Source organism: Rhinopithecus roxellana, chromosome 16, assembly GCF_007565055.1.
Source record: "Rhinopithecus roxellana isolate Shanxi Qingling chromosome 16, ASM756505v1, whole genome shotgun sequence".
In the NCBI taxonomy this organism is placed as follows: domain Eukaryota; kingdom Metazoa; phylum Chordata; class Mammalia; order Primates; family Cercopithecidae; genus Rhinopithecus; species Rhinopithecus roxellana.
Genome location: NC_044564.1, coordinates 21,802,456 through 21,815,858, shown reverse-complemented (window position 1 = coordinate 21,815,858; position 13,403 = coordinate 21,802,456). Strand labels below are relative to the sequence as shown.

General features: G+C 54.1%; 1 protein-coding gene across 5 annotated transcripts in view; it reads right to left on the bottom strand.

The window, feature by feature from the left end:
* The window catches only part of PAX5 (paired box 5), a 199,846-nt gene extending 187,144 nt beyond the window's left edge, over window positions 1–12,702 (bottom strand). For 2 of the 5 annotated variants that reach the window (XM_010369966.2, XM_030919315.1), the window contains exon 1: window positions 12,432–12,702. In XM_010369966.2, the coding sequence (XP_010368268.1) occupies window positions 12,432–12,477 (46 nt within the window). In that variant the 5' untranslated portion in view covers window positions 12,478–12,702. Of the gene's footprint in view, window positions 1–4,972; window positions 6,135–12,431 lie in introns of those variants that run through there. The other 3 variants (XM_030919312.1, XM_030919314.1, XM_030919313.1) reach the window with 2 other exon arrangements.
* Window positions 12,703–13,403: the final 701 nt, after the last annotated feature.

Genomic DNA, 13,403 nt, shown 5'->3' with positions numbered 1-13,403 from the left:
GAAACCTACAAAAGCCTCTGAGTCCCAGCTTTTACAAGGGTCCTGGCATAGATTTTAAGTAAAAGGAGTCTGAGAAAGTGCCTCCTCCACCCTTCTCTTACATCAAGGTCCAACTGGAAGGACCCAAGGACCCAAGTAAATGAAGAACCAAACCAGTAAACACAGAGTGATCCAATGCAGCAACATCATTGACTTTACAGCTGTTAATTCGTCACTCACTGACGTTGCTGAAGACTGGAGCCCAAAGCCAAGTCAAAGCATTTATTGATGCTCCTGGCAGCTCAGAGGCAAAGGAAGGAGAAACTCCCTGAACCGAGACTGGGCTAGGACTGGACAGTTCAAGGGAAAGACCTCAAAGGTCTCACACACATATATACACTCCAACTCTAAAACATGAAATATCCACCTCATCTCAGTTATTTCTTCCCAGTACTCAACTACTACCCAGGTTCATGAAACAAATCTGAAATAAAGGGAGCAAAAACCCCCGTAATATAACGTATTTCTTAAAAACTGTCCAAGCAATCCACTCAAGTTTCCCATGAATATTTCCCAAAAATGTTCAGGCTCAGGCTTATTTCAAGGAAAAACACAATTTTATAGATAACTGAAGTACATAGTTCCAGTTCTAAGCTGGATTTCTGATTTTCAAAATGATCTTTATTCAGTTTTGATTGTTCTAAAACACTCCAGATATAAGAAAAAGGAAAACCATTCCAAATAGGATTTTGCAGTTAGAAACATAATTGCATAGTTTTTCTAAAACAGAAAGACTGTAGCCACCCTGGTCAAGAGCCTTCAGAAGGCTTTGTTCTGGGGCTGGGAACACCTGTTTAAAAAGGTTGTACAGATCTTTCAAGAGCAGGCTGGATTTAAGTAAAAGAAAATGAATTCAAAATTGGTATAAGCTCATTTGGGAAAACAAAGGGCAGGCAAAGGAAGCTTAAACACCCAGCACACTTTTGATATGGCCTGGGAGTCCAGTTATTATGGTCCATCTGCAATAGTCTGTTCTCTATGTCACTGACAATTGAGACTTTCTGCCCAAAACACAGTGGCAACCTTCAGAGGACTTAAATTCCAAAAGCTGTCCTGCAGGACATTTGTAAGCACTGCAGGCTGTTTTGTATCATGGGAAAAACCCTAATGGTCTCCTAGAGCCTGGTCTCTCAAGGTGAGAGCAGGTCCCAAACCCTCTACCCTTGACCACATAGGCTGAGCTAGTAATGCTCTTTCACAATCTCATCTATAGGTCCACAGCTGACACCGGACTTGGTATGACCTGGGAGCCTCTTACCTTCCTCAACTTCCTTGAAAGGTCTCCAAGCCCCTTTGGCCTTCTCCACCATCACAATCCCACCCAATGGAGCTCTTAGAGGGTGGTGGTGAGAAGGTTTACAACTATGGCGTGAGGAAGGCCACTTACTCTGGAACTGGTCAGAAGTAAAGTCCAAAGTCTCAATGAGGCAAGGCAGGATGGGGAACAAAAAGAGGAAAAAAGAGGTGTGTTGAGAGAAGTGCAAAGAGTGGGAACCGAATGAGATAGACAAGCAGGAGAGACAGAGCCTGGAAAAGAAGCAGCAGGTTAGGCAGGCAGAGGAGAGGGAAAAGGAATAGAGAAGCCACAATAGGCCAAGAAAAGAAAGATGAAGGTGGCACACAGTGAGAGGCAACGAGAAGAGAAACTGGAGGAAGCCCAGGAAGGGGCTTCTGGAGGACAGGGGACTTCTCTAGACAGAGAAGTCTGAAGATTTCTTTGTTTTCTGGTCTTGGACATCCCAAGTCCCAGTCTGTACTTCCTACGGACTCCAATTAAGTAAGGACTCATCCCGTGAAGGGGGGACTGACACAGAGACAGAGGCAAACAAATCAGGTGAAGACCAGGAAACAGACCCACAGATAAAAGAAAAAGACAGGCCACAGGACAGGGCAGACTGGGCAGTGTCTGGAGGAGAGTGAGGAGAGAAAGACTGAATTGCAGAGGCTCCTGAGGCCTTTGTGACTCTGGTCTGGAAAGGGCTGGCCTCCATAGATGCTCCTCAGGCCCTGATAAGGACATGCTACCCACCACAGGCCCTCCCAACATCACCAAAGACCATGGCTGAGCATACGATTTTGGGGAAAGGGTCTTTGCTGACTCAGCCACAAAGTGAGCTCCAGGGCCCCCATAGGATCATTAAAATTTTTCCTAGATGCACCAGAAAGAATGAAGGGGTACACAGACAGGCAAACAGGGGCACAGGGAAAGAGCAGGGAAGAAGTCTCCCTAATGGACTCTCCAATGCACAGATAGGTACTGACACATGTGGAAAGTCAGGCAGTAGACATAGATACGGTTAGACTAAACAGAGAGAGAGCTTTGCATGTGTGTATACCCATTGCCCTCTCTCTGGAATCTGAGTCCCTCCCTCTCCTCTTCTGTGAACCCTCTGAAGCCTCATTTTTATGCCTTTGTCAGATGGTCAGGGAGACCCAAGAACCAGCTCCAGCTTTGCCAATGTGAACTTCCTGAGTCAGTCCTTTTGTCTCTCTGACCTCAATATCATATTCTGTAAAATGGGTGAAGCTGAAGGTTTAGGCCACCCTCAGGTAGGACACTGGCTATAAGTGTTTTATAACTGGTAAAGATACCTAGGGAAACAGCTCAGGAAGAGAGCAGGAGGTTACTGTGCTGATGAAAATCATGAGCCTGGAATAGTGGGTAGGGACTCCTCCAAACTCAGAAGGCCATTTCCTGGAAGCCCCTGCCCCTCTCCAAAGAAGCTATCCGGCTCTGAAGCAGTGGTGGGGGGAAGCAGTGGTAGGGGGATGGAGGGAGGGAGAGGTAACAGGAAGAAGAAACTGACAGGGCCAGGAGGAAGGTGAGGAGGTGGGACCTGATCTGATCCTCTACTACCTCAGCCACCTTCCAGGATCTACTGCACCCCCCACTCCCCATTGCTAGCAAGTTGGGGCCGCAGAGCAGGCCTACATTGTGCAAGAAAACAGTTTTGGGCCTCAGAACCGAGAGTGCTTCCAGAGAAGCCAAGGTCTTGCACCAGCTCTGGAAGCTAGGCTGGCTGGGGCCCAGCCCCCACTGTGCTGCCAGGGAGACTGAAAATGGGAGGGAGCACTTCCCACGGAGGGGGTAGATTGATGGCCAGGACAAGGAGGCACAGACATTAGTGGTTGGCTAACCCGCACCTGAAAGGAGCTGCCTTCTCCACGCTGATGCTTAGCCGAGAGACCACCAGGTCTGATGCTATCTCCCCAAGAGCTAGGGCACAACCTCAGGGCCACGGAGCTCTGGGCAGAAGGACACAGTGAGGGCCTGTGGATTTCCACCGGTGAGCAGAGAAGCGCAGGGGCTGGTGCTCCCCATCTGTCCCCATAGTTGCTCCTTGGCTGAGCCAAGGGCTTGCCCACCTCTCAGAGCATTTCCCCAACTGATTTGTTTTGGGCTTCCATTGCGAGATCAGAGCCTCCCCAGAGCCAGGCTGGAGTTCGAGCCGGAAAAGGCTGTGGAGGGCACTGGGGTCACCACAGACTGGAAACCAGTTGGTCACAGGCCCCAAACCTTGAGGAATCGTTTGGACTGGAACCAGAATGGGCAGTTCCTCTGCACAGAGCTCCCCACTGCTTTGGGGGATTACTTCAGACTCAGAAAATTGACACAAAGAGAAACTGAGCTGCCCGCAGCCAGCCCTGGCTGCCTAGACAAGCTTTCCCCTGCTTGCCAGACCACTCAGCACTCCGTGGCAGACACGAACATGCTCGCCACGGGAAGCTCTCCTTCTCTCCAGCCGGGTCTCCGCTGCCTTTGTTAAATAGGGGACCTGCGACTAGGAAAGCTGGATCCCAGGCTTTGGCGCGGGAGGGGGGGGGATTGGCGCGGGGTGGGGGGACCAGGCACAGGGAGGGCTTCTAGCCCGGGAGCAACTCCCTGACCTGCAGCCCGCAGAGACCCGAGCGGCACCGGAGCGGAGGCTGCCAAAGCCTGGCACCTTCCTCCAGCCTGGCTCTGCAGCAAACAGAAAGGAAACGCGATTCGTTCCACTTGGAATTTCCTTGAAATCTCCGAATCTAATCCGGCGTTAACTCACCGTGAGAGGAGCGCTCATCTCACAGGAGGCTGTGCTAATGGGTGAATTGGCAGGATCCCTGCGAGCCAGGGAGCCAGGCCGGCCTTGCCCTCGCCCAAAATGACCCTTCCCGTCTCCTACACACGCTGCATCTTTCAGAGGTGGGGGTGTCTGCGTGGTGAATAATTGGCTTCCTCTTTCTTTCTTTTTGCTTTCTTATCCTCCTTTTTTAAAGGGGAGAAGCCATGAGAAAAGACGTCCTGCAGAGAAGGACCTAATGGGGTCTTTAAGGGTCTCTGTATGAACTGGCCAGCTCCTAAGCAGAAGCTGAACTCAGAAACCGCTACTTCGTTGATTTTTCAAAGCCCCCTTCTCAACTCCAGGACACCTTTGGAGCCCTAGTCCCAGTGTCCTCGCTTAGCTCTCAACCTCTTCCTCCACACATACAGACACGAGTCAGGGCCCCACTTTCCCTCCAAGCTCCAGTCTGGATCAGCCCCGTGGCTGAAAAAGGCGCCATCGGAGTAGGGGTGTGGGGCGCTGTCTGAGACTCGGACTGACCTCTCCCTACAACTTACTGCCCTCCAACTGGCCTGGCCCGGAGCCCTCTACGGGTCCAAGCCAGGGTTCTCCGAAAGAGCTGAAACGTCGCCGCCGGAGCCTTGAAAGGCTGCAGCTGGCTGCCCACGCTACGCGTTGCCGGAGGCGGGATTCCCGGACCAGGTGCTCCAGCCCCGGCGGCCAAGCGCGTTGTTTCAGGTCCGCTGTCTGGGATCCCTGCACTTTGCAAAGTTGGCTGCGCGGCTGCAGAGGTCCAAGATCCTCCTGGCCTTAGTACCTGACCCACGGTCCGGCACCCCCAACCCGGTCCCGGCGGGAGAGTGAGAGAAGCGAGCTCGCCGCCTACTTACTATGCATGGATGCAAACGGGTCGTGCTTACAGTGTATTTCCATCGGGGCGCTCCAGACTGCAGGCCGGCCCACGCCGCCGCCTCCCGGCGCCAAGGGGCTGCCCAGGGCGGATAGGTAGCCGCGCCACTAGGCCAGGCACTATGCGAGCTGGGTTCAGAAAACACTGCTGGAGCTTCGGGGTCTCTCTCAGAGCCTCCCTGCTGGAGACCGCCGGGAGCTGCGCGGAGAGGCGGGAAACGGTGCTAGCGCAGCCCGGCTAGGAGCGGGTGCCCAACTCCGGCTGGCTTCCCTCCCTGGCTGGCTCAAGCGGCGGCTCTGGGCCCAGCCCGGGGTAGCTGCGGCCAAGGCGCCCACGGCTTCGGGGGCATAGCGTAGGGGCCCGCCTCCGGGACAGCCAGCAGCCCCCGGCTCCGGGTAGGAGCAGCTCTGAGGAGGCCGCCGGAACACTCGGCCCTTGACTTCACTCAGGGGGCAGCGAGACCCGGGGGCTGCCAGGCTGGTTCCGCGGCCTCGATGCCTCTGGGGTCCTTCCTCGACCCCTCGGTCTCCGCCAGATCCTTTCTTTCTCTGCTTCTCCGAGTCTCTGGGGCTCAGACTTTCCCCTCAGCCTCTCTCCAACTGGCTCTCCGACGTCTCGGACGAAGTTGCAAAGAACTTCCTCTACAGCAGCGCGGGGTTCCTGCGGGTTTGGAGATGCTTCCGCCCCTGACGCTGGGGCCGCGACTCCGGAGTCCCCGGGAGCGTGCAGCCCTCCAACCCTGAAACCCGCTGCCTTCAAAGTTCCCGCGGCCCCCGCTGCTCGCCCATCGCTGGGACCAGGAACGGGGACACCAGCGACAGACTCTTCCTCGCCGGGGTGTCTACCTCGTGCCTACCAACTCTTCGCACCCCGCCGCCCTCCCTCGTGGGTCTGGTTCCACTGTCTTTCCGCTGCCTCTTCCGGGACGGCCGCCGTACCTGCCCCAAGCGTGGAGTGAGGAACAGAGGAGAGAGCAGAGGGTCCCCGCCACCAAGGCCGCCGGGGCTGCCGGGGCTGAGACGGAGCCGCAGCCGGCTCTGACTGCCTGCGTTGCCGCCGCCGCCGCCGGCGCTAGCCCTCCGCCTGCTCGGCGCTCACAGTGCGCCACCGCGCCGCCCCGGAGCCGCTTTCAGGACCCGCTGCGTGTGGACAGCGCCGCCCGGGGCTCAGCTCCCTCCGGGCGGGGGCGGGGCGGCAGCTAATCTGCCAATCACGCTCCACCAAGCCAATCAGAGTGGCGGCAGCCGGCCCTGGCCCGAAACACCGCCCCATTGGCTAAGCAGCCCACGGGCTCCGCCTGATTAGCGGATACCTGGGCAATGGGAGAGAATGGGGGGCGGGGCCCAGGCGGCGGCGCCACGTTCATTGACAAACGCGCTGGACTAAGGCCTAGTGAATCGCGGCTGTGGGGAGGGGAAAGGGGGCCCACGCATTGCATGGAGAGCCATGCTGCGGGTCCCACGCGGGCTCGACCTCCCCACCGCGACGTTGGGATCCTGGGACGCTCTCAGGGCTTAAGAGCAGCTGAGTGAAGGGTGAGAATGGGGGAAGTCTCCAGGAAAAAAAAAAAAAAATCTATGTTGGAGGAAGACAAGGAGCGCAGTAGAGATCCAGCACCATCAGGCTCGTGATGGAATCGGAGTGTGTGCATCGGAGTGTGTGCATATCTGCCAGTTCTGACCTCACTTTCCTCATCTGTAAAATGGGCAGAGTGGGGTTAACTAGATTTTAATGAAGGCTCCTTCCACAGAAATATTTCCTAATTTTATTTCCTAATTTTATCAGGTACCTACTAAACCACCACTGGCTCCTCTTCGTCCACCCTCCTCCCTCACTCCACCTGCAGGGCCCTCAATGCTGCATTACCCAAAGGCAGAGACGTTGGGGGAAGGGCGAGAATATCTCACACTCTTTTAAAGTTAGTAACTCGGGCGCACCAGTGCGCACCTGGATGGAGGGGCTAAGGCTTTGGGCCAGGTTGCCCAAGCAGAGTGGCTGGCCCTCTTTCCTGCCTCAGATCAAGAACTGCCAGACGCTTTGGGAGCTGGTGTTGCGCTTCTGTCCACTGGAGTAATTCCGCACCCAGCTCAAAGTTTCTTGAGAACCGAATGAGCCAAGTCGCGTCCAGGGCTAATAAGGGCCCCTGAAGCGGGCGGGTGTGCGGGGGCATTCTATCTGCAAGGGTCAAGCAAAGTAGCCAGGCGCGCTACAGTAGGGCAGCTTCCAGTTGACGGGAAAACCCGACCTTCCGTCTACAGAGGAAGTTCCTGTCCCCATGTAGACAAAATGGATGGATTTGTAGCAGAACTCTCTTGCTACAGAAAGGATCTTTGACTAGAGAGTCCGTTTCTTGGTGGGGTTTAAGGCACAACAGTCAAAGAAACTGGACCTTGAAAAGGAAGCATGTGATAGTCATTCTTCACCCAGGAAGCTATAGTTAGTTCTGTGAGTCATCTGGGCCCTGGCACAAGAAATACGCTGAGGATTCCCTTGCCCCCAGCAACCCCCAGGAGTGGTCTGAAGACTCACTTTGTATTTCAGGAGTGATGTTCCGCTAATATTAAACATAAATCCACCAAAACAAGGGCTTTGAGATGCCTGTTCCAGGACTGGGCTTGTAAGGAAGATAGAGTACAGGGTGATCATGGGAGTATTCCTAGGTTATCCTCTTGTTTTATTCTCTGCTTCGGTTTGCCTTCCTCTGCCTTCTCTCTACTCACGCTCTACTTCTCAAACTCCTGCACTGGGTCGACCCTTGGGCCCACCTTCTGTCCCTGTTCCACACCCAGCTGTCCCTGACCAGTAGACAAGTTTCCGGCGCTGACACCCGTCCCCACCCCCCACCAGGGCACAGCTGCGGAAAACGGCCCCAGGCGGGCCTCTGGGGACCCAGGAGGCTGCAGTGCGCGCTGGGGTGGAGTGGCGGCGTTATCTCTTCTTTGTCTGGAACCCTGCCTGTCCGGATCTTCCCCTTTCACCCGAGGCCTTGGAGCAGGAAGGTCGCAACAGCACAGAGGGACAGGGATGGAATAGAGTTCCCGCACTGGCTTCACCCGATGGCGCCCAGTGGGTCGGAAATGACCAGAATTCAGATCCTCGGCTCAGACTCAACATGGCGGCTTGCACACCTACTGGAGAGGCGGGAGTGCGGGACGCCCTGAGGGATGCAGCCAGTGACACCCCCACCCCCAGCCTCTCTTGTTGAGCTCAGGCCTACAAACCCAGGTTCTCTAGAATCTTAGCGCTAAAAGGGTCCCGAGGCTATGCTTTCTCCATTTCACAGGTGCAGAACCCGAGGCCCAGAGGCAGGATACGACTTGTCCAAAGTCACACAGCAAGTCCGGGGTAGAAGAAAGGCTGCGGGCTGGAAACTTTTCTCAAAAGGGCCTCTCCAGAGCCGCTCTCGGGATAGTGAGGGAGGGGCGATGCTGCCAAATCGAAGAACTCGGCTGGAATATGCCCGCACACGCAGGTTTTCCTTCGGATACCAGTGAGACTTGTATAGAAGCCCCAGGGCATTGCCCGAGCAGGAGTAGCGCCGATTCCCTGTTTCACACGGTAGGTGTTCAGCTTCAGGACAGTGTTCTGCTGCGTGGCACACACAGGACCCACCTTACCTCTGCACCCAGAACAGCCCCCTCCCGCACCTCGCGGCGTTCTTGGGGAAAGGAGTTTCCCCCTGGGTGGGGATGATTCATCACTGCCCAAGTGGGCCGCCTCTGGAAAGTTCCAACCTCAAAAGGCGCGACCAGACCTGATACCGTGATCACCTAGCCCAGCCTTACAGGTCACCAAACGACAGCCCAGAGAGGTTACGTGACTAGCTCGAAGCTGCACAGCAAGTCCACGGTGGAGCCGGGCTACTGCGTCTCAGTCTTGTCTCTGAACGCCCACGAGCCGCAGCCTTGGTCCAGGAGAACACGACTAGCGCGGAGCTGGTCTCACCGCGGCTCTCAACGTAGTCGGGCCTCTGTGATCTACAGTGATGCGCTTTCTTTCTCCCAGTAGCAGAGCTTTGGGCCGAGCCCTATGCTAGGCGCTGGGGACAGGAGACCGCGAAAGGAAACTATCCAGGACGAAACTCATTTATGTAAACCGAATTGCCTTTGAAAGTTTTAGTACTGAAAGACAGCCCATTGAGAATAATGTTTGAGAAGCCAGAGACCTCGCTTCACTGGGGACACACCCCCTCCCGGCGTTCCCTTTCTCGCCTCCCAGCGCACTGCATTACCGCCGCTTCAGGATGTGGGGGCTGCTAACAGTACTCTATTAGCCTGACATCGACTCCCTCAACCCAGGTGCAGCCCATTTCCCTGTTCTTGCTTCTGACAAAGTGAGGCCCAGTAGGGCTCAGACTGGTTGCTCAGTTCTGGAAAGATCAGGGATGCTGCCAGCATGGCTGTCTCAACCCATTGAGTTCTCTCTAAACTTCATTTTTAAAAAATAAAAAAATTAAGTATCAGAGGGAACGAAATTGACCTGAAATTATACAGAAAGTCAAGGCACGGCAGATTCCTGCATGATTTCTGTCCCTGGATCAGGAGTCTGCTCTACTTGACTTGGCTCTGTTTTCAGGAGTTCTTGAAGAGGAAGGAGAAAAAATGAGAATTTAACCAGGTTTTTCAAGAACCACGTAAAACCGCCTTAGTGGGGGTGTGTTATCATTACCAGCATGTTCTGCAGGCCAGGGGCGCTGGGACTAACTCTTTCTCCCAAATACTTGAGACCAGCAGCCCCTTCTAAAGTCTCTGCTTCCCAGTTTATTTAATACAGACAACAAACCCTGAGATGTGACTTCTTAGGCTCTGTGAGATGAAGCTTCATGGATAGGGGTTTGTTACTATCTATCACTCCATCCCAGGCTCATTCCAGAACTGTGAGACTTGATGCCAATGGCCAGTGGGAAAGTATTCAACCCATCCAAATCTGCCTGGGCCTAAGGACACAAGGGCTCCCATGGCAAGGAGAGACTACTACTTGCCCGATAGTAGTTTTTCTCCAAGGGAGTCCATGGAGAGAGGGGGGAATCTGTCTCTTCTCCCAGCAGGAACAGGAGGTCTAAGGGCAGAGAGGTCACCTTCCATTCCTATTCCTTCCATTACTCATGCTTTATGATCTCCTACAAGTCCCTGCCCCTCTCTGAACCTCTGTTTTCTTTCGCTACAGCAAGGAAGACATTAGAGGAGAAGGTCCTTAAGTGGCTCCCTGCTTAGTGTTGACCTGACCTTATCATGGGCTTAGAGCCAGAAGGACACACTCCCTCCCCATTGGGCAGATAGGGAAACTGAGGTTGGGGTAAGAAATGGAATATGGTTCTGAAGGAAGAAAAAGGAAGTCTATTGACCCATGAAATACCTAGAAGTTGGGAGAAGGAAGAAGCTCTCATAGGAACCAGACCTGGACACCCCTTTGAGCACCAGCGTGGACAGCTTTTCAGCTTCCCTCTCTTCTCCAGCCCTGACCCAAGCTGGAGTGGACAGGTGGAAGTGCAGTCTCACTTGAACTGTCGCCCTTTTCCAGGCAGGCAGCTCTTCCCCAACCCATCAGTGAGGAGGGGGCGTGGCTCGCTAGATTTTAAGCCCTGGCCAGCCTAGGGCTCCCCTATCTCACCCCACCCCAAGCCCCACCCAGTCCAACTGTGCTGAGGAATGAAATGCTTTATTGATTAAACGATTATTCAGGCGATTGAACTAATCAAAGAGCCCATCGACCGTCATGAATTACATTCTTCTAGACAGCTTGTCGGGAGAGCCAGCCCGAGGACTACAGAGACCCTCTCCACAACACTCACACATCCCCGGCTCATTCCCAACAAATACACAATGCCCACTTCCAGGCTCAGGTCTCTCTGAAAGCCCATATGCTGAGAAACCCACTGCCAGGAAGAAGGGCCTTCTGAGAATTGAGGATGGAGCAGAGGGGTTTCCAGGTACCTTTTCCTGAGCCCTCATCCTGGAAACACTCTTCTGCCTCAGATCTCTGCCCTCACTTCTCTTCAGCTAGATTTTGGAAACACAGTTATGTCCCAGGAGTTGTCCTGGGCTTGGGGTCTAAGTTTATCCTTTTTACTCTTAGGCTTGTATTTGAGGCTAGAGTAGAGGTGGGGGTTCTCAGAGGGCACAGGGATGGGGGAAGGACTTCTTGCCAGGGCCAGGAGTGTGTTTGTGCGGGAGTTTCACAGTGGTCTAGTGAGTGAAAGAGGGCCCCCAAACCTGACTCATGCCTCAGGGCAGATGGAGGCCTACTGTCTCTGATATCTCCTCTCAGACATAAACACATCCTGCTACTTACTTCTCAGGCCTGTGGGAGGCACATGGGGACCTATGCCAGAGAGGCCTCTGTGCACACAGGCACCAGAGCTGAATGCCCAGACTATGCACATGCACCCACCCACTGTGCTCCACTGGAGCGGCACCCACAGGATAAAACCTGAGGACACAGTGTGTTTATGTGTGTGTGTGTGTACACAAATACACATGCCAGTGTCAGAGGCTTATCTAGGTGAAAGTGAAGGGAGGCTGGGGGTCCCTAGAAATGTCACAACTAACCCCACAGGTGTCCACTCTCACCTTCAAGGTTGTGCCTACCACAGGAGACTTGTTTGTAGAAATGGTAGCCTCAACAGTGCCCACTGCACACCAAGAGGCACATGCCCCGAATTCACACCTTCATTCCTGGTTCTGTCTCCCAATAGAATGGAAACTGGGCCTTACTATGCACATGCTAAACACCACGGGTCTCCATAGGCCCCAGACTCACGTCTAGGAGTTTGCCTGGAGACACAATGTGAACATTGGCATTTATGCATTGGACAGCTGTTGACATCCAAAAACGGAAAGGTCAGTGTAGCCACCTGTTTCTCACTTCCAAAATCACTTGGGATATAACAGGTGAACGCAGACCATTAAAATAGTGGATGTACACTCAGATATTTCCCAATTACATAAATAACACTCATAGTAGCCACACATTTTGGATACCTAGAAGAATATACACACAAATACTAACTTATAAACACACACGAATACCTCACAGGTATAAAGATACACACACACACAGGCAAACAAACTTTTGGACACAAACTCATATATTTTTATATCTTTTAAAAATACATATACAGGGACACACAAACTTATTGTCAGTCAGGCACACATTGAGCCCCTTATATAAACACACAGGCCCTAACTTGCAGACCCCCGGAAGGACACCAGCATAAACATTCAGAAACAGAAAAACACAAACAAACTCACAGATACTTGGACTGATGCAGAAGTGTGTGAACAGACAGGTGAAAAAACATAACAAACAGGCCGCAGTTAGACAGACAGTCTCTACGAAAATGCGGGCACCCCCTCCTCCTCCAGGGTCACCCTGCGTGGGGACCAGGGCCTGGCTGTGTCCCGGAGTTTGCACGTCTGGAGCCCGCATCGCGGTCCTACCTGTCCTGTTGGTCCGAGGAGTCGGATAATTTTTCTCTAAATCCATTTTGATTTTTCAGGACTTGATGGAATGGACAGGGAAAAAAGTTTCCACTTTTTTGTGCCTTTTTTTTTTCTTTTTTTTTTCTTTTTGGTGTCAGGGGCCGCTCACAGGTCGGAATAATTCAAGCCTTCCGCTCCCCCGCGGAGCTGGGGTAGCTGATCACTGAGCTGAAACTAAACGTTTTAGGTGGAAAAAAAGCGTCCGAAGGCACCGTGAAATGATTAAGGAACTAAAGAGCTTCTCGCCATGTGAGATCATGTCCTGTTCTCGCCAACATCACAAGATGTCCCCAGACACGCCGCGCCCCCAGCGCGCCGCCCCGTACAGCCGGCCCGGAGCGAGGAAAGGGTAGGCGCTGCGCTGCCTGGCCTGCTCAGCGCGCCAGACGTGGCGGACCGGGCCGGGCCAGAGTAGAGCGGGAAGCCGGGAGAGCAGCAGTGCTGCTGCCGCGCCGCCCTAGACTTTTATAGGGGTTGGGGGGGAGGGAAGGAAGGCTTCAGACTGCGCCGGGCGCTAGCCAGCGCACCTACGGGAAGGGGCAGACCGAAGCCGAGCCCGGGAGCCTGGGTCTCGCAGCCGCACCCTCTATTAAGTTCTTCGCTTGGGAGTCGCGGCCCTCTGCGCTGTGCGCGGGGCCTGTGACATCTCCATGTGCAAATCCCGATGCTTAGACGGGCGCAGGCCGGGTTTTTGTTTTTAAAGAAATTAACTGCTCGGCCACGCAGGTGCTTTTGAAAGGGGTTGCAAAGGCTGGCAGTGTTGCCAGGCACAGAGGGGACGCTCCGGTTTACTCAGATTCACCCCTAGGGCGGCGCCCGACCCCAGGGTTCCCAGCCATCCAACCCCCACCCCAGTTTGCTGGGGCCCTGTCTATTGCTGGGCCCCTGACCCTAGGGCAGCGCCAGATCCCTAAAGCCCCCAGGTCCCAT